This window comes from Impatiens glandulifera, chromosome 5, assembly GCF_907164915.1.
Source record: "Impatiens glandulifera chromosome 5, dImpGla2.1, whole genome shotgun sequence".
Classification (NCBI taxonomy): domain Eukaryota; kingdom Viridiplantae; phylum Streptophyta; class Magnoliopsida; order Ericales; family Balsaminaceae; genus Impatiens; species Impatiens glandulifera.
The window spans coordinates 47945528-47967821 of NC_061866.1; the positions used below are offsets into that span (position 1 = coordinate 47945528).

General features: G+C 29.8%; 1 protein-coding gene and 2 pseudogenes across 1 annotated transcript; all 3 read left to right on the top strand.

Moving 5' to 3' along the window:
- The first annotated feature begins 3113 nt into the window (after window positions 1–3113).
- Window positions 3114–4171, top strand: LOC124938474 (cellulose synthase-like protein E1). The gene is made up of 2 exons (XM_047478917.1): window positions 3114–3831; window positions 3894–4171. Exons 1-2 carry the CDS (start codon window positions 3451–3453, stop codon window positions 3939–3941), a joined length of 429 nt encoding a protein of 142 aa, XP_047334873.1. The 5' UTR covers window positions 3114–3450; the 3' UTR covers window positions 3942–4171.
- Window positions 4172–4210: 39 nt separating this feature from the next.
- LOC124938473 lies at window positions 4211–5612 on the top strand (annotated as a pseudogene).
- Window positions 5613–6637: 1025 nt separating this feature from the next.
- Window positions 6638–20118, top strand: LOC124939546 (annotated as a pseudogene).
- The last annotated feature ends 2176 nt before the right edge of the window (window positions 20119–22294 follow it).

Consider the following 22294-nt stretch of genomic DNA (forward strand, 5'->3'; position numbering starts at 1 on the left):
AGTGGTACTTCACTTCTTTCAACTCCTCATCTTTAAAAATAACTAGTAATTTTTCAATAACAAGTAACTCATTTAGATTATTGTGAATTTTATAAATATTTCTTAATTCTAAAAGGGAATAAATTAGAGATATAATGTATACCGGTATACCTATATATGTGGGTATCTAATGGTCATGTTCGAGTATTTTAAATCGAATGCAGAGAAAAAAAATACCCGATTGGGGTTTCAGGGTCGTGGAGTGTGCGAAACTCAAAATCAATATTCAACTATATTATAATTAAAATAATTTTATTTTATTAAAGTTAACGTGACTTCCACATGCCACATCATTACAAACAACACAACAAATACATCCTTATTTGTTTTTATCTACACTAGCATTTAGCCCGTGCATTTGCACGATTATTAATAATATAAAAAACCGTGAAAAAAAATTACGGATAACATTTTTAATTTTATTTTTAATCGTTTTAAGTTTAAGGGTGGTCAACCTATAATCCGACTTACGTATCCATTTACTCAACATCATTATATATATATATATATTAGTTAGTTAAAAAAATTGAATTTATATTAATATTAAAACGTCCCGTTTATCAAATTTGGTGTTGAATTAATCATCATTATATATATATATATATAGATTAGTTAGTTAAAAAGTTGAACTTATAGTTATATTAAAACGTCCCGCGTTTATCAAATTTGGTGTTGAATTTAAAATATAAAGATTTTGTAGCCTAGTTGGTTAAAGAGTTGTACTTGTTTTGTTAGGTTGCAAGTTCGAAACATATCTCTAGCATTTTTAATTTTATTTTTAACCGTTTTAAATTAAGGCGTATCAAGCCACAATCCGACCCAAGTATCCAAATTAACCACAGCTCTTCGACCCGCAATCCGGACACTTTAAAAATTAAGCATCATTATATATATATAGATTTCACTCATCTTTAATTTTTTAATATTTTCAAGGTAATTTTTCTCTTAATAATCATTACTATCCTTCAATTTTTTTACTAATAAACTTATTTCTATAGTCTTATTCTTCTTCTTCAATCTCTATTAACTTTTTTTTTCTTCGAGAGTCCTAACATTTCTTTTCTTTCAGTTACATTATAAGTAAATACGTAATCAGTTATGTTATGTCTCTTTAACTTTTTAACATCTTAAAATTATTTTTTTTCGTCTTAAATATACAATTTTATAGATATTTAATTCGGTAATGGCTGATACCCGACGAATTATGATAAGATAGAAATATCGATACTCGTAGGACTCAAATATTTGAATAAAAATCGAGTTCGAGGATGAATACTTCACTATTCGACGAGTAGGGTATCCACTACCATTGTCATCCATAAAGAAAACAATTAAACGATAATCTAAACACTAAATAATAGGACAAATTTGTAAAAAATAAAATTTCAATGGAGAAAATCTAACAATCTTGATTTTTTTTAAGAATGACTTTAAATACAAATTTGTTTGACTTCATACGTTTGATCAAATCAATCAAACGGTGTCGAAAAAATCTCTACCCAATATTATGAGTAATATAAAATTTATCATTGTTTCGATTTCTCATATTTTTTCTTCACTCTCTGTTCTCGAACGGTTTCCCAAATAACCTTGTTTGGCGTTCACTTTCTCAAACTAACATAGTTTGTTCATTTATTCCCAAACTAACCTAGTTACTATTCCAAACCTCAGTTTTATTTATTTATTTATTATTTTACATTTAAAATTTATTATATATAAAGTTTATATTTTGATATATATTTTAAATTATTATTTAGATAAACGAAATTATTTATATTTTGATATATATTTTAAATTATTATTTTTATAAATTATATTATTATATTTTGATATATAATTTAAATATAGTTATTTTTTATAATTTGATTATTTCTATTTTAATATATATATATATATATTTACCTTTCAATTATTATTTATATAGGGTAATAAATATTAAATAATTAATGAATACTAATCCGTTTTAAATTTATCAATATTTATTAAATATAATAACGATTATCATATTCTAGGTTAAAATATTAATTAAAAATGTTATTATATTAATAAATAATTGATAAATTTAAAATATTTTTATTAATATATAATTATTAGATTATTATAGTTAAATATTTTAAATTATTTAATTATTTATTAGAATGTTAAAGGGAATATTTATTATATATATAAATAATAATTGAAATGCAAATATATATATATATATTAAAATATAAATAATCAATTTATAAAAATAATTAATTTTAAATTATATATTAAAATATAAATAATTTAATTTATATAAATCATAATTTTAAATTATATATCAAAAATATAAATAATTTTAGTTGTATATAATAAATTTAAATATAAAAAGAATAAATAAAAAAAAATAAGTTTGAATAGTAACTAGGGTAGTTTGGGAATGAATGAACAAACTAGGTGTTTGGGAAATGAACGCCCAACAAGATTACTTTGGAAAACCATCCCTATGTTGCTCTCCCTAATTTTCCTCCCGTGTCACCCTACATTGAGAAACTCTTGTAAGGGTCTCTTAAAATGAAAATGAGTTTCAATAATTTTTTATTTGAAAAAATATTCCAATCTAACAACTTTTTGTTGTTGTTAAGTAGAATATATGCACAATCTCAAAAAAAAAAAAAAAAATCTCACCAACAATTGAGTTGTGATAATAATATCCGAAACAACTAAATAAAAGGTTGAAATGAACCAAATATATATATAAGATATATATAATAAAACTCAAATCTAACTTTAAAAAAAAATATCCTCAAATTCCAAAAAACAGAAGACATTTTTAAATAAGATCTTAGTTGAACTAATAAAGTATTTTTCAATTTTATTTGAAAACTCTTTATTTATATATATTGACATGAAAGGAGATAAAATACAAGAGATAGCAAAGTGAGAGAGAGATATGAGTGGAGGTGATACTCCACTGTTCGAAACAAGGAGAAGATCAGACAAAGGCAACCTGCTTTACAGGTGCTTCGTGATTAGTTGGTTTCTGGATATTGTTTGATCTTGGTTTACAGAGCAATTCACATCCCAAAACAGGGCAATATGTAGATTTCGCCTTCTTCGGCTTGCTAGCTCTTCCGAACTCTGGTTCGCCTTCTATGGACACTAACTCAATCCATACGCTGGAATCTCGTCTTCCGCAATCCCTTCACAGATACCCTCTTTCTAAAGTATATATATATATTCAACAAATTCTTCTTAAAAATTCGAACTTTTTATAACATCATTAACACTGGTGGACAGCACGGCGACGATGGTTTGCCACGTGGTGGGACGTCTTTGTCTGCACTGCCGACCCGACCAAGAACCGCCCCTCATGGTCGTCAACACTGTCTTGTCTGGTCATGGCTTACGACTATCCACCGGAGAAGCTCAGCGTTTACTTGTCCGACGATGCTGGGTCTGATTGTCATGTTCTATGCAATGGTGGAGGCAACTCGCTTCTCCTTCCATTGGCTGCCTTATTGCAGGAAATTCAATGTCCAGACTCGCTCTCCTGCGGCCTATTTTGCTTCTCAACCGGAGTTTGACACTTCCGGTCAGGCAGATCACTTTGCAACAATCAGAGTAAGTCAACCCAATGTTCATTTTGATTTTGATATGTATGAAAAGGAAATGATTTTGTTTTGTCAGAAATTATACCAAGAAATGGCAGAGAAAATCTCAAGATCAACGAAACTGGGAAAAATTACAGAAGATTTGCAGCAGCACAAAGGATTCTCGAAATGGAATTCTGATCATTCTTCCCGACATGATCATGATACCATACTTCAGGTACTGCAGATAGTTTGTATGAATTAAGTCGAGCTTAATCACAATCAATTGATTGATTACAGATATTAATTGACGGAGAGACCCGAATGCTAAGGATAATGAAGGGATAGTATTGCCTACTCTGGTTTACTTGGCAAGGGAGAAGAGACCACAATACCACCATAACTTCAAAGCTGGATCCATGAATGCCTTGGTTAGTTAGTACACCGTGATCACTCACGACCGATAAAATATATGTATGTAGTTTGATTTTGTATGTAATGTTTTGTGATTTCAGATAAGGGTATCATCAGAAATCAGCAAAGGACAGATAATTCTGATGTAGATTGTGACATGTACTCAAACAGTTCACAAACAGTAAGAGAAGCCCTCTGTTTCTTCATGGACGACAAACATGGACCTGAGTTTTGCCTATGTCCAGTTCTCCCAAAGCTTCACCAACACCACCAAGAACGAGTTGTATGGCAGCTTAAGAGCCCTCGGATGTGTAAGAAAAACAAATCCACAATCTTTACAATTTTCTCGATTGGTTAATATTTGTGTAATGACTGATCAGGTTGAGTTCCATGGGATGCAAGACTATGGAGGGCCCTCTTACAGTGGCTCTGGTTGCTTTCACAGAAGAGACACCCTTTGTGGAAGACAATTCGACAAGGAATCTTGTTACAGTAAGTGGAAGACTGAGCCTGATTTGAGAACCCACGAAAAACTTAGAGCAACTGGAAGAAAGAGTCAAAGGGTCTCGCCAGTTGCGCATTTGAACACTGTTAACACCCAATGGGGAAACGAAATTGGTTTAAGATATGGGTGTGCAGTTGAAGATGTGTTAACAGGGTTATCAATACACTATAGAGGATGGAAATCAGTTTATTGTAACCCGAAAAGGGTGCCATTCTTGGGTATGGACGCTACATCATTGGAACAGGTACTCGTGCAGCACAACAGATGGTCGGAGGGAGATTTTCAGATCTTCTTGTCGAAGAATAACCCGTTCATTAAGGGGTTTAGGAAGATCAGTATTGTCTTACAGATGTGTTATTGCGTCTATTGTCTTTGGGTTGCAAATACATTGCTCTTCTATACTACACTCTTGTTCCCTCCCTTTTCCTCCTCAAGGCATCTCTTTGTTTCCTAAGGTAAACTGTCATATCAGTCTATTATTATTCTATGTGACAAACTAAACATTTTGGGTGGTTTGTTTCAGGTTTCGAGTCCATGGTTCATACCATTTGCGTATGTGATAGTTGCGAGATATGTCTGCAGCCTTGTGGAGTTCCTTTATTCAGGTGGAACTTGTCGGGGATGGATAAACGACCAACGGATATGGCTGTACAAGATAACAAGCGCGTACCTATTTGCATTTGTGGACACGATCCTAAGTAAGATTGGGTTATTGGAGCTGAAATTTGTGGTGTCGAGCAAGGTTTCGGATGAGGAAACGAGAGAGAGGTATGAGAAAGAGATAATGGAGTTTGGATCAGAGAATTCAATGTTCACAATATTGGCTAGTTTAGCCATGATCAATCTGATGTGTTTGGTGACTTGGCTGGTGAAGAAATTGTTGGCATATGGTGATGGCGGTTTATCAGGTTTGGAAATGCAAATTGGTTTATGTGGGGCGCTGGTTTGGATCAATTGGCCTTTATATGAGGGTCTTTTCTTTAGGAATGATAAAGGGAAGATGCCTACTTCTGTTACAACTAAAGCTTTGCTTTTCTCTGTATTTGTTTGTACATGTTTTGCTTTCTTATACTAATTTAAACAAATATGATTTGCAGTAACATGAATTATTCTATACATATTGATGATTGATTGCTACATTAAAGATTAAAGAAGAAGAGACATTGTCAAGACTCGGTTGGTGGAATTTGCATGCATTGATTTGATTATAAAAAATAGTAGACATAATAAATAACCCAAATAAACTATTTCATCTAACATTTTTTTTATTTTTTTTAAAAAACCTTAAAAAAAGAAAATAACCAAATGTTAAAATATTGACACCAAATTATAAATGATATCATTATAAATGAAACAAATCGGACGACTACATCATTAAAAGTTCAACGATTTCTAAAAATAAGACAGTTCACCAAAAAATAATTATAATGACAACTCACCAAAAAATACTTATAATGACAACTCAAATATGTAGGTCTTATGTTAGCCGCATCAATTCAAACATCCAACAACTACCAAAAAAATCCAAGCATCACGTAATAAATTCTAATAATATTCCGGTAAAAATCATCGTACATTAGTAACCCTTCGACAATGTAAAAGTAATAAATTTTGTAAAAATATAAAAATAATTTTATTTATATTTTTATAAAAGTATAATTAAAATAAATGAAATAATAAAAAGTGATGAAAAACAAAACAAATTTTGTTTTTTCTCTGATAACTATTCAAATTGATTTTTCCTTTTTATAAAAAATTTAGCTTAACAAATTATTTTAAGTGAGGTAGACATTATGGTATATAATAATAATTAAAATGAAAAAATAATTTTTAATTGATAGATGAATGACTGATTGAAAGAAAAAAGTTTCTACCGACTAAAGACCAAAGGCAAAAAGATCAACATTCTAATAAAGTAAAAAACAACAATAATAATATTTAAAACTGTATTATTTAATATTTAATAGTACGTGGCTACGTATGTTTAAACCACTACATAAATAAACGAAACATGAAGAGTGACTGTGGTGAGTTTCAGACGACGACCGGAGAGACAGAGATGATCAGAAAAAAAATGGCGGCGGCGACGGCAGCATGGTCAGAGAAAGAAGGGCCTCTGTTGAGACAAGAAAAGCAAAAGGAAGATTAATTTACAGAGGGTTTATATCTTCTATATTGGCGGGTATTTTCTTCATATGCTTTTACCGGTTGCTACATCTACCTGAATCCGGCGAGCCAGGAAGATGGACTTGGATTGGCATGTTCATCTCCGAACTCTGTTTTTCATTTTTCTGGATCATAACTCAATCTGCCCGTTGGAATGTCGTCCGCCGCTTCCCTTTCAAGAACCGACTCCTTCATAGATACGAGGATAAGTTACCAAACGTAGATGTATTTATCTGCACAGCTGATCCTAAGCTAGAACCGCCTTCTTAGTTATCAACACAGTCTTATCAGCTATGTCTTACAACTATCCGCCGGAGAAATTCACCGTTTATTTGTCCGACGACGGTGGATCAGAATTGACATTCTATGCTATGCTTGAAGCATTCAAATTCTCCAAATTGTGGGTACCCTTCTGTAAACGGTTTCATGTCGAGCCAAGGTCTCCTCAAGCTACTTTGCTCAGAGCTCGGCTCCAGTCGAAGAGGGCAAGCCTCTTTTCCGATCAGTGGCAGTCTTTAAAGGTAGTTTAGTTAGTTTGTTTGTTGTCGTCCCCATTATATTCCTATCAGAAATAAACCATAATCATTAGTACTATACTACTATCTATCTACAGAAAACTATACGAGGAAATGAAGGTTCGAATAGACGAGGTATCCAATCAAGGAAGTGTTCCTAAGGATTTAAGAGATCATGAGCACAAAGGGTTCTTAGAATGGAACTCTGAAATGTCAAAACAGAATCATCCATCTATTGTGCAGGTATAATAATAAAAGCTCTAAAGATTTAATTAGTTCAGTAAACAAACTCTCTTACTTTGTTGATCGATCTGGTTTCAGATTTTAATGGACCTGGATGATGAAGAAGGTGAGGTTTCCCAGATTGGTTTACTTGGCAAGAGAGAAGAAGCCTGAATATCATCACAATTTCAAAGCAGGATCGATGAATGCGTTGATAAGAGTTTCATCGGTTATAAGCAATGCCCCGATAATTCTAAACGTGGACTGCGATATGTATTCAAACGACTCGAAAGCAATCTTGGAAGCTTTATGCTTCTTCATGGACGAGGAGCAAGGCCATAAAATTGCTTTTGTTCAGCACCCGCAGTCTTATAATAATATTACAAAGAATGATATTTATGGAAACGCGGTCAATCCAGTCCATAAGATCGAGCTTGCAGGAATGGGCGGATCTGATTCAGCTTTGTACTGTGGAACAGGATGCTTTCATAGGAGAATCAGTCTCTGTGGAAGCAAATATGTTAAGACAGAATTGAAGAGTGTTAAAAATATACAGAAATCTAACATCCATGAATTGGAAGAGGCTGCGAAAATCGTAGCAAATTGCAGCTATGAAGATGGTTCTCAATGGGGAAAACAGGTCTGGTTTCTCCTAACATTCTATTAACCGCAAATTACTTACTATGATTCTATAATCTGCAGATGGGATGATGTATGGGTGTGCAGTGAAGATGTAATAACAGGTTTATCAATTCAATGTCGAGGATGGAAATCCATTTACTACTATCCAGAGAGAAAAGAATCCTTTGTAGGAATAGCTCCGACAACCTTAGATCAGTGTCTGGTTCAGCAAAAGAGGTGGTTGTGAAGGTTTATCACAGATCTTCTTCTCCAAATACTGTCCATTCATATACGGCCATGGCAAGATTAAGTTTGGAGCTCAAATGGGTTACTGTTTATACCTTCTCTGGGCTCCTCTATCATTACCTTGCCTATATTATACAATCATTCCCTTCCATTGCTCTACTCCGTGGAATTTCCTTATTCCCACAGGTAATAATGTGTTTTTACAGAATGAAAGTTTTTTAATAATGCTAATTACCTGTTCAACGAAATGTCTCAGCCAACAAGTCTCTGGTTCTTCCCGTTCGCGTACGTTTATCTTGCGAGAAACGTTTTGCAGTGTATACGAAGCTTTGACATGCGGAGATACGATCAAGGGGTGGATCAACGCTCAACGGATATGGCTGATACGAAGAACGACGTCGTACGCCTTCGCATTGGTGGACACGATCGGCAGGACGTTAGGGTTTTCCGAGACTTCTTTTGCGATTACGACGAAAGTAATGGACGAGGATTGAAGAAGAGGTACGAGGAAGAGAGATAATGAATTTGGGAGTGAGTCGATCCATGTTCACGGTCGTGTCGACGTTGGCAATGTTGAATCTGTTCGGTCTGGTCGGCGGGGTGCTGATGAGGAGGTTTTTGGTGGGGCAGACGGTGATCTGTTTGCTGGTGGTGACGATGAATCTGCCGGTTTATGAAGCTTTGTTCTTGAGAGGGCGATAATGGCAGGATTCCGACATTGGTTATGATCAAGTCGGTTTTGATTGCTTTGGCTTTTATGCATCGTCTTACCTATATTATGAATTACTTGTTTCACCTTATTAATAATAATAATAATAATAATACTTTTAACATTGTAAAAATTCGAATTTTGCTTGTATTATCCCACATCCTAGTGGTAAGAATTGCCTTAAAAGATAAAAAAGTCACGAATTTAATTCTATCTGAAAACACTTTATGTTTAAATGGAGTAACGACACTATGTTATAGGTTGTCATACTAGTTTTCCATTATTAAAAAAAATTATTATTACAACAATTAGTTAAAAAATTTCAAATATTCTTACCACGTTCTTTTCCATCTGTATTAAACCGTTTAAATACGATAAATAAAGTTATCGTTAGTTATGAATTTATTTACAAAGTAGAATTTGTAAATCCTGAAAATAATATTCAATTAAAAAATAAAATGTAGAAAAACGGTTATAACTATCATTTTATTTAAAACCGAGACAAATTTATAAAAAAATGAAAAATAATATATATAATAAGATAACGAATATTTTTGTCAATTTAAATAAAAAATACCTCATATTAAAAAAATATTATTATTATCTTAAAAACGATTTTAGATAATATAAGGATAAATTTCATGTTATTTTTAAAATTCAACAAGAAAAAAAAAAAGAAGGTTGTCAAGAGAATTTTAAATATAAAAGAATGTAGTAGAAGTTTGTAACTTTTAATTTAATGTTGATAATAATAAAAAAATATCAATTTTGATAAGATATTTGTTACGATAATGTCTATATTATTATATATTGGTCTGAAATTTGAGGTAATTTTTTTTAGAATCTGTCATTTTCTTGAAAAAAATTAAAAAAATATTATGGTTTTGACTTGTTCTTGAAAATTTGATCAATTACAATGAAAAATAAAAAAACATGTCAAAACATATGACCCGGCCTGAAATAGGTATTTATCAATACAAGTAACAATTCCCGAGCTGATTTGATATGGGTTATTTAGAGTTTTTTTAAAAGATATTATTTGATTAAAAATTAAGTTATTTGATTAAAAAAATAAATTATTTGATTAAAAAATAAATTATTTAAACGTTTAATTAGTTGAAAAAGTTAAATTTTATAAAAATAAAGTAAAATATTTTATCATTTTGATATATATATATATATATATATATCCAACATAAATGAGATTTAATTGTAATTAATTAAAAACACACCCTTAGGCCTCAATCAATAAGGCTGTTTGAAAAAACTTTAAGACTCGTTTAAAAAATAATGATAGGATGTAATTTTGAGGAGGTGAAAATATTTTTGAGTAAAAAAAATTAGGTGGTATTTATTTTAAACTAGCAACTAATCTCGTTCATTTGGACGGGTAATAATATAAACAAAATATTAAATATTATTTAGTTATAAAAAATTTAAATAAAATTATATTATTCAAATTTAATTAATTTAAAACTAAATTTAATTGATAAATATATATTTATGAGTTTAAAAATAATTAAACGAAATGTAGATTTGTTTTTAATAAGAATCAAGTTAATTACATCATTTATATAGTTACGATAGATCGATTCGGAGATTTTACTTAAAGTTGTGTTATACATTTCTCTTTCATCTAAAGTAATGTTAGACATGTTTTACACTATTATATTTACCCACACTTCGGCAAACCAACCACCAAATCTCAATTGACATTTCATCTTGTAACATCACACATATTCACATACATTTTATCCTCCGTCAAATCAACCACCAATCCCCCCAATCGACCATATTTTTGTAACTCGCACTTTTTCATATGTCTTTTTATCCCTCGGCAAACCACCCACCATTTTTAACGAGACATCTTGTGACTCGCATTTTTTCATATGACTCTTTATCTCATTATCAAACCACACATCAATCTTAGTCGACCTCTAACCCTCCACTTCAATAAATTAACAATCAATCTTCAATCAACAACCTTAGTCAATCAACATCTAATTCATATACTCGGTCAATCAACATCTCATTAATATATTTTTAACAACTAATATTTAATTTGTTAAAGATCTTTTATATTTACCCTCACTTCGGCAAACCACCCACTAAATGTCAATCGAATCTCATATCATGACCTCATACACTTTCACACACATATTCTTTATTAAACCAACCATCAATCCTCATATCTCATGACTCACACGTTTTTATATGTCTCTTTTATCCCATCGGTAAACCACCTACCAATTTTAGTCGATCTTTGTGACTCACACTTTTTATATGTCTCTTTATCCTTGACCGACAAACCATCCAATCTCATCTTATCTCCCCATCAACATCTAATTCATATACTCGGTCAACCAATATCTTATTCATATATTTTTAACAACTTGTTAAAACCTTTTATATTTACCTTCACTTAGGAAAACCACCCACTAAATCTAATTTGAATCTCATCTCATGAGGCAAACCACACACACTAAATTTTAATTGAATCTCATCTCATGACCTCACACACTTTCACATACTTCTTATCCAAACTAATCATCAATCTTCATCTTGTGACTCACACGTTTTCATATGATCTCATGAGGCAAACCACCCACACTAAATCTCAATTGAATCTCATCTCATGACCTCACACACTTTCACACACTTCTTATCCAAACCAACCATCAATCCTCATCTTGTGACTCACACATTTTCATATGCGTCTTTTATCCACTCGGTAAACCACCTACCAATCTTAATCGATCTCTTGTGACTCACACTTTTTCATATGTCTCTTTATCCCTCGATCGAGAAACAAACCACCCAGTCGAATTTCATCTCCTAATCTCACACACCTCGTCAAACTAATCATCAATCCTCATCTTTTGACTTACATTTTTTCATATGTTTCTTTATCCCCTCGACCGACAAACCACCCAATCAAATCTCATCTTCTGACCTCATCAAACCAACCATCAATCCTCAAGACTCACCTCTTATCCACTGTTAAAAAAGTGTGCCACCATCTCTCAAATATTTATAATTCTCGCTTTTAAATTCACATTTGTTGTAATTCAAACATTGGTCTTATGCATGAAATGTGAACACTTTAACCACTAAACCATTTGAGATGGTTGAAATAATTTTATAATTTTTGTATTTAATATATATATATATATTAAGTATTTAATATTTATTATTTATTATAATTAGTTAATTTTTATATTAACTAACAAATTATTTATAATCATAAAAAAAATATTATATATGATAAGAGATAAAAAAAAATATATTTATATAAAATTAATAATGAAAAATAGTATAATATATATAAATTAATGACAAGAACTTTGTTTATATAGTTTTTTATATATAAAACATATATAATATATATACATATAATATATATACATATATAAATATAAAAATTATTGATCTAAAATATATATTTTATATGATTATTCAGAAAATAATTATATATAATTACACGAGAAAAGAAATAATTAGAGAATATATATAATTACACGAGAAAGGAAATAATTAGAGAAGATAATTTAGTTATTATTATTTATTATTTATAAAAACTTTATATATATATATATATAATATTACATATTTATTTTTATATATAAATATAATAAGACTATATTTATATATATATATAGACAGAATTTTTATAAATACATTTAACTTTATAAAATCAATAGCAATAACTAATTTTTCATTTCATAAATATTTTATATTTATATATATATATATATATATATATATAAAATGAGAAATAAAATATAAAATGTAATATATTATTATTAGAAATATTATATATGATAAGAGATGAAATATATTTATATAAAATTAATGAATAAATTCATATAATATAGAAAGGAATTGAATGATTATGGATGGAGGTATAGTTCCAAACTTACCTCGTTTCACGTTCAATTTTCCAAACTAAACATTCAATCCTTAACTAACTTAGTTTAGTTAGTTAAAATTTAAATTTATTTTTTTTCTTTTATTATATTTAAAATTCATTATATATATAGATATATATTTTTAAATTATTATTTTTATAAATCTGATATATTTAAATTATTATTTGTATAAACTAAATTATTTATATTTTGATATATATTTTAAATTTTATTTTATAAAATTGATTATTTATATTTTCATATATAATTTAAATTATTATTTTTTATAAATTTTATTATTTAAATTTTAATATATATATATATATATATTTACATTTCAATTATTATTTATATAGTGTAATAAATATTTCCTTAAACATTTTAATAAATAATTGTTAAATATTAATAAATTTTTAAAAATATTTTAACCATAACAATGTAATAATTAATTATTCATAAAAACGATTACAATCATCATTTATCTAAATTATTGACGATTTTTCTCGAGACAGCGGTTAACTACGTCTCGTTTGACCTTCTTGGTCACATCTCCCACAAATGATGATCCTTCGTGGGATATCCGTTTCTGTTCAAATACGATGACTTTGACCTTATTAATAATCCATTTCTTATTTAAGAGAATATTTATTACACTATATAAATAATAATTGAAATGTAATTATATATATATATATATATATTAAAATATAAATAATCAAATTTATAAAAAAAATAATTAAATTTAAATTATATATGAAAATATAAATAATTAAATTTATAAAAATTAAAAATTAAAATATATATATATATCAAAATATAAATAATTTAGTTTATACAAATAATAATTTAAATTTATAAATTTATAAAAATAATAGATTAAAAATATATCTATATATATAATGAATTTTAAATATAATAAAAATCAAATAAATAAAAATCTGAGTTTAAACAGTAAACTAGGTTAGTTTGAAAAATTGAACACCAAAAACAAGGTTATTTTGAAAAATCATCCATGAATAGAGTATATAGTAAACCTCCAAAATTTTAGATTATGCATTATTATTATTATTATTATTATTATTATTATTATTATTATATATATAGATAGGGTAATGAGAATATGAAAAATATGTATAAATGATAGATGGGTAGTGTTTGACTAAAACTATGTAAAATATCATTTTCATCGTTAATGTTTAGATTTATTTGAAAAAAAATATTTCTATTATTTTGTAGTATTAATATTTCAATCTCATTCTTTACTATATTTTATTTAATTAAAAATATAAAATTATTATTATTTTTACATCAAATTTGTTTAAATATAAATCCGTAATATCTAAACATACTAATTATATTTTTTTTTATAAAAAGAAATACTTTTGTATTATTCAAATTTTTACAAATTACACATCAAAAAATTATCAATAAAAAATAAATAATATTAGACAAAGTTTTACAATATTATATACTAAAAGTGAATCAATTATATTTATATTAAATTCAATCTTTTACTTAATAACACATATTATAATTTTAAATAGAAAGTTTTTTAATATTTTAACTAATTAATTTAGTAATATAATGAAAGAGAATATTATATTATTAAAATTTTAATTAATGAATTTAGTAACAGCATGAAAATATATTTTTTAGATTTAAATTATTATATAAAAAAATAATATCATTTTAAATCATTATTTATTATTATATAAATTAATATTTTAAGTATTTTAATAAAAAAAAAAATCATTGATCATTTAAATTATCAAGTTATTTTCGATACCCAAACAAAATCTAAGACCGTTTGGATTGCGGTTTTTAAAACTTAGAGTGAGAAAAAAATAATGATTATTGATACTTTTGAGAAAGTGAAGATTATTTTTAATAAAAAAATTTAAAGTGATATATATAAATAAAATAAAAAATAATAATTTAAAATATAAGATATTTTAGTATTTTAGTCAGTGAAATGAGTGATATAATTGTTGAAAAATAATTGATTGAAAAATTAATTTTGTTTGAATTATTAAAAAAAAAAATCAAAAGAACTTTGTCTTGTTCTCTTTAGGTTATTTTAAAAAACTAAATAAAATTAATTTTTTAATTAATCATTTCTTAACAATTATATCACTAATTTCATTAATCAAAATATTAAAATATCATTTATTTTATATTATTATTTTATTTATATATATCAATATTTTTAAGTCTTTTCAACAAAAATAATCATCACTTTTTCAAAATCATTAATTATCATCAATTTTTTCTTCCCTTAAGATTTAAAAAAAATAAAAATCCGAACAACGCCTTAATGAAACAATTATTAGAAAATTATACCTTAGACAAATTAGCATACACGGCACTGATAGATAATGATTTCTGACATTATATTCGATATGTTTCAAATGACTTTTCTTCTGTTTTGTAATAATAGAAATATTAATGTAGTGACTAGAGAGGATATAGGATATGACAATTGAAAGTGACTTAATAAATTTGAATAATATGACATATTGACTAAAGGGTGAAAATGAGTTTTTGAATATTATACATTTTAATATTGAATTAAATCATGACATATATGATAAGTATTTTTTATATTAGGTAGAAAGGATATATGAGTTAAATTTTTTTAACATTTACTTGTATCATATTATAATAAAATGGTAATAATAACTTTCTAAGCAACTTTATATTTTGTAAAGTGGTTAGCATGCAGTTTGGACATCCTTTACCACCACAACCCACTTAAATTAAAGTTATTTTTTTATATATATATATAATAAAATCTAAACCACTTATATCATATATGAGATGACAAAACATAATTAAAGGGATAAGATATTTGCATATTACAATAAAACAAATAAACAACTGAATTAAATATAGCAACAATAAGGACTTCAAAGGAAAGTTTAGCTTTAATTGGCCATGGAATAGAAACAAACCTTAGGATAAAAAAACAAAGTTTTCCGTCGGCCCCACAAAAAATGTTTATGAGATAAGTGTTAGATTGATATATTAATTTAACAATTTATTCGGAAAAATTAATATTTATAACTTATTTACAATGGTTGTCTTATTATACATAGCAAGTTGCTCCTCTTTCAACCTCCATCTTTCAAAAAAAAAAACTTTTTTTAAGTATCTTTTTTATTTATATTTGAAAAGTCATCGTGCACCTATGATTTTTCTAGTATTGAAATTTTATAGGTTCGTTTTTACCTTTTTCACATTTATATTAGTGTTATGTTTTGTTCGATGCGACATTCTATTTAGTTGAATCGAATTTGTCATATCGAATTTGTCATATCGAATTTGTCATATCGAATTTTTGTAATTTGAATTATACTCTCAATTTTGTAGGTCGTTTGTTGTAGTCGTGTTGGTGATTATTTTTCGAACATGTATTCATTTTATTTTATTTTGCAGTAAGGGAGATGTTGTCGGATATGAAATTTATCTTTTATTTGAATGTCTTTTTACATGTATATTTATTTAATGATTTTTATGGGTTTCTTTTTATTTTGACTATATGTGTATGTGTAGACGTGACTTATTATTTGACAAAAAAAAATTCCGATGTTGTTTAATAACCTTCGAACAAAAATAAATTTCATTGTAGCTCAAAATTCTTAGTAGAATTTATTCCAATCCCGTTTAATTGATTTGTTTGGCTTGTTTTTTTTCCTTATTACTCATTGTTATTGAATTCAAATGAATTCGTATTTGAAGTTACACTGAAAAAATTACGTGGGTGAATTATTTATGTTATAATTTTAAATTTTGTAAATTTGTATTATAAGACGTCAAGAACATTATTTAGTTAATTTAATTTTTTATATTTTTATTATTATTTGTAAATTAGTGTTTTATATACCACTCTTTTAATTAATTTAAACAGAATTAATTTTTTATAAAATAATATTTTAATTAATTTTTGTTAACTTTAAATATATATTTTTTAATTCAAATAAAGAGTTTCATGTGAAATCAAACTTAACAAGAATCTAAATAGTTCTACAAAGATCCACTAATCTTGAATTTCTTAAGGGTGACTTCAAATACGAACTCGTTTTGAGTTCCATAAATAAAAAAAAGTAAACAAATCAAACAAATAAATCATCGAAAAGATCTATACCCAACATTAAAGTGAAATTTTTCATTGCTCGAATTAGTAATCATCATTGAAAAAAGTTTATCAAATGATAAGGATCATCTACCTATATGATTAAAATAATAAAAAACATATTAAAAAATACCTATACTGAAAGAAAAAAAACTTTAGATCTCACACATTAATCTCTTTTGAGCTAAGAAAAGAATATATATATATATATATATATATATATATATATACTTTTACTCTTCTCTTAAATAATCTTTAAGAAAGTATGAGCAATATAATCTTTAAATGATATTTCACTTGAATTAATAAAATATTTTTCAATTTTCTTTCAAAACTCTTTCTTTATATATACACATATTGACATGAAAAGAGATAAAACACAAAAGATAGAAAGAAAGAGAGAGAGATGGGTGGCAGTGATACTCCACTGTTTGAAACAAGGAGAAGATCAGACAAAGGCAACCTGCTTTACAGGTGCTTCGTGATTAGTTGGTTTCTGGGTATAGTGTTGATCTTGGTTTACAGAGTAATTCACATCCCAAAACAGGGGCAATATGGTAGATTCGCCTTCTTCGGCTTGCTAGCTTCCGAGCTCTGGTTCGCCTTCTATTGGACACTAACTCAATCCGTACGCTGGAATCTCGTCTTCCGCAATCCCTTCACAGATACCCTCTTTCTAAAGTATATATATTCAAATTCAATCAATTCTTCATAAAAAAAATCAAACTTTTTTATATTATCAGTAACACTGGTGGTGGTGGGTGGACAGGCACGGCGACGACAGCTTACCACGGGTGGACATCTTTGTCTGCACCGCCGACCCGACCAAAGAACCGCCGCTCATGGTCGTCAACACTGTCTTGTCTGTCATGGCTTATGACTATCCACCGGAGAAGCTCAGCGTTTACTTGTCCGACGATGCTGGGTATGATGTCATGTTCTATGCCATGTTGGAGGCAACTCGATTTTCCTTCCACTGGCTGCCTTATTGCAGGAAATTCAATGTCCAGACTCGCTCTCCGGCGGCCTATTTTGCTTCTCAGCCGGAGTTTGACACTTCGGGTCAGGCAGGTCACTTTGCGACAATCAGAGTAAGTCAACTCAATGTTCATTTTGATTTTGATTTTGATATGTATGAAAAAGAAATGATTTTGTTTTGTCAGAAATTATACCAAGAAATGGCAGAGAAAATCTCAAGATCAACACAACTGGGAAAAATTACAGAAGAATTGCAGCAGCACAAAGGATTCTCGAAATGGAATTCTGATCATTCTTCACGACGTGATCATGATACCATTCTTCAGGTGCTGCACATAGTTTATGAATTTAATGTTGAATTAAGTCTAGCTTAATCATAATCAACTGATTGATTGCAGATATTGATTGACGGGAGAGACCCAAATGCTAGGGATAATGAAGGGATAGTATTGCCTACTCTGGTTTACTTGGCGAGGGAGAAGAGACCACAATACCACCATAACTTCAAAGCTGGATCCATGAACGCTTTGGTTAGTTAGTACACCATGATCACACACTACCCATAAATGTAGTTTGGTTTTGTATGTAATGTTTTGTGATTTCAGATAAGGGTGTCATCAGAAATCAGCAAAGGACAGATAATTCTGAATGTAGATTGTGACATGTACTCAAACAGTTCACAAACAGTAAGAGAAGCCCTCTGTTTCTTCATGGACGACAAACATGGACCTGAGTTTGCCTATGTCCAGTTCTCCCAAAGCTTCACCAACACCACCAAGAACGAGTTGTATGGCAGCTTAAGAGCCCTCGGATGTGTAAGAAAACAAATCCACAATCTTTACAATTTTCTCGATTGGTTAATATTTGTGTAATGACTGATCAGGTTGAGTTCCATGGGATGCAAGACTATGGAGGCCCTCTTTACATTGGCTCTGGTTGCTTTCACAGAAGAGACACCCTTTGTGGAAGACAATTCGACAAGGAATCTTGTTACAGTAAGTGGAAGACTGAGCCTGATTTGAGAACCCACGAAAACTTAGAGCAACTGGAAGAAAGAGTCAAGGGTCTCGCCAGTTGCGCCTTTGAAACTGTTAACACCCGATGGGGAAACGAAATTGGTGTAAGATATGAGTGTGCAGTTGAAGATGTGTTAACAGGGTTATCAATACACTATAGAGGATGGAAATCGGTTTTTTGTAGCCCAAAAAGGGTGCCATTCATGGGTATTGACGTGACATCATTAGAGCAAGTACTCGTGCAGCACAATAGATGGTCGGAGGGAGATTTTCAGATCTTCTTGTCGAAGAATAACCCATTCATTAAGGGGTTTAGGAAGATCAGTATTGTCTTACAGATGTGTTATTGTATCTTTTGTCTTTGGGCTGCAAATACATTGCCTCTTCTATACTACACTCTTGTTCCCTCACTTTTCCTCCTCAAAGGCATCTCTTTGTTTCCTAAGGTACTGCCATATCATTCTAATACATTCTATTATTATGTGACAAACTAAACTTTTTGGGTGGTTGGTTTCAGGTTTCGAGTCCATGGTTCATACCATTCGTGTATGTGATTGTCGCGAGATATGTCTGCAGTCTTGTAGAGTTCCTTTATTCAGGTGGAACTTGTCGTGGATGGATAAACGACCAAAGAATATGGCTGTATAAGAGGACAAGCGCGTACCTGTTCGCGTTTGTGGACACGATCCTAAGCAAGATTGGGTTATCAGAGCTGAAATTCGTGGTGTCAAGCAAGGTTTCTGATGAGGAAACGAGAGAAAGGTATGAGAAAGAGATAATGGAGTTTGGATCAGAGAATTCAATGTTCACAATATTGTCTAGTTTAGCCATGATCAATCTAATGTGTTTGGTGACTTGGCTGGTGAAGAAATTGTTGGCATATGGTGATGGTTGTTTATCAGGTTTGGAAATACAAATTGGTTTATGTGGGTCGCTGGTTTGGATCAATTGGCCTTTATATGAAGGTCTTTTCTTTAGAAAGGATAAAGGGAAGATGCCAGCTTCTGTTACAACTAAAGCTTTTCTTTTCTCTGTATTTGTTTGTACATGTTTTGGTTTCTTATACTAATTTAATAAACATGAATTACTACTATATTATATACATATTGATGGATGGATGGATGGATCGATTGTTAAGACTCTGCTGGTGGAATTTGCATGCAGCAGAACCATTTTTTCTGAGAAAAGAGAAAAAGAGTAGGGTTTATGTGATTTGTAAAAATAATAATAATAAGAAGAAGAAGAAGGGTAAAAGAGAGACATACGGTCTGAGGTTTGGCGGAGGATTGTAATGTTGTTGTGGTTGGGTGTAGGTTGGGTGGAGGTGTAGCGACGGAGGATGCCGTCTTTTTATCATTTCTGGCTTTATTAAATATGACCGTGTATCCTTGTGCCGATGAAGGATTGTTCACATCCCAATCTCCGAACTTGGGCAAGTGACGCCTCCCCTTCTCCTCCTCCTCCTTATAATCCTGAACAACATCATCAAAATCATCAAAATCGAGCTGTTGAAGAAACATATATGTATGTATATAATAATTTTGGATAAGGGAACGTGTACACATACTGACATGGATTCCAGAAATGGATTCTTCTTCTTCTTCTTCTTCTTGGGTAATAATGACTATTGCCAAGCACAGAAAAGGAAGGTAATTTCTTGATGATGATGATGATGATAATGGCGGCGAGTCTGCCTTTGTCTGGTTATTTGATTGATTGATTATGTTTTGTGGGAGAAAAGTGATATGAAGAATGTTGTTGTTTGCAGGCACCGCATGCGGCCGCTCAGAATTTTGATTACAAAATAGGTTGTCTATGCCTAAAATCCAACCAATTCTTTCCATTCAAAATTAATTAGTAAATCATAAACATTCTTTTATTAATTAATATCTTCCTTTATCATTTTTTTCTAATTATTAAAATAGTTTATTTAATTATTTTCAACAAATAAATTTTAAAAAAATATATAAATATAATATAAATAATAGTAGTTTAAATATATTAAGAGGTAATAATTTTAAAATAATATTTAACTCTAAAATAAATTTTTTTTACAACCTTAAAGTCAACCGTGATTAATAAATTTGATCAATCATAATCGAACTATAATTTTGTCACCTTACGATCTTTAATTATCGGTCTCTCATCCTTTGGCAAACCAATCATCAATTCTAATAGACATCTCATCTCGTGACCTGATTACTTTCATGTGCCTCTTATATCTCGCCAAACAAACAACCGACCTGAATCAACTTTTTATCCCTCGGCAAAACAATCATCAATCATAATGATAACGATTTATTATCCATCGGTAAATCAATTATCAAACTCAATCGACCTCTCAACTTATAACCTCACACTTTCACACTTACAAGCCTCTAATCCCTTAATAAATCAACCACCAATCACAATCAAACTCTAATCTCGTGACTTTACAATCCTTTATTACCGACCTCTTTATTCCTTGTTATCGAACCATTAATCTCAATTATACTGGTCTCTTATCTCTCGGAAAACAACCACCAATCCCAATTACACGTTTCTTATCCCTCGGGAAACCAACCACCAATCTCAATCGATCTCTAATTTTGTAATATCACGATCTTTTATTACCGACTTCTTATCACTCGACAAACCACATCTCATTCACACTTTCACTATTCTTTTATCCCTCGGCAAACCGATGTTACCAGTCTCTTATCCATCGGTAAATTAACCATCAATTTTAATCACACTTTTATGCGTCTCTTATCCCTTAGAAAACCAACCACTAATCGTAACATACACTTTCACACTCATCTTATCTTTCGGCAAAGCAACCACCAATCTCAATCGGCCTCTAATCTTGTGACCTTGTGATCCTTTGTTATTGGTCTCTTTATCAATCGACAAACAAACCATCAATTCCAATTAGATTTTCACATGCCTCTTATCCCTTGGAAATTCAACCACCAATCTAAATCATACTTTCACACGCATCTTATCCCCTGAAAAACAACCACATCTCGTTACATCACGATCCTTTGATACTACTCTCTTATCCTTCGACAAAGCACATCTCAATCACACTTTCACATATCTCTTATCTTTCGAAAATCAACCACCAATCTTAATCGACCTTTAACCGCGTGACCTCATACTTTGGTCAATCAAATATTTGATTTATATTTTTTAACCACCAATATCTCATTTGTTATTGGCCTCTTATCCCTCTCAACAAACCAACCATAAATCTCAATGTTATCAACCTCTTATTTCTCGACAAACCA

Coding starts and splice junctions, on each gene's coding strand:
- LOC124938474 (XM_047478917.1), top strand. CDS start 3,451: ATGCTGGGTCTGATTGTCATGTTCTATGCAATGGTGGAGGCAACTCGC. Junction 3,832..3,893: donor ATCATGATACCATACTTCAG/GTACTGCAGATA, acceptor GATTGATTACAG/ATATTAATTGACGGAGAGAC.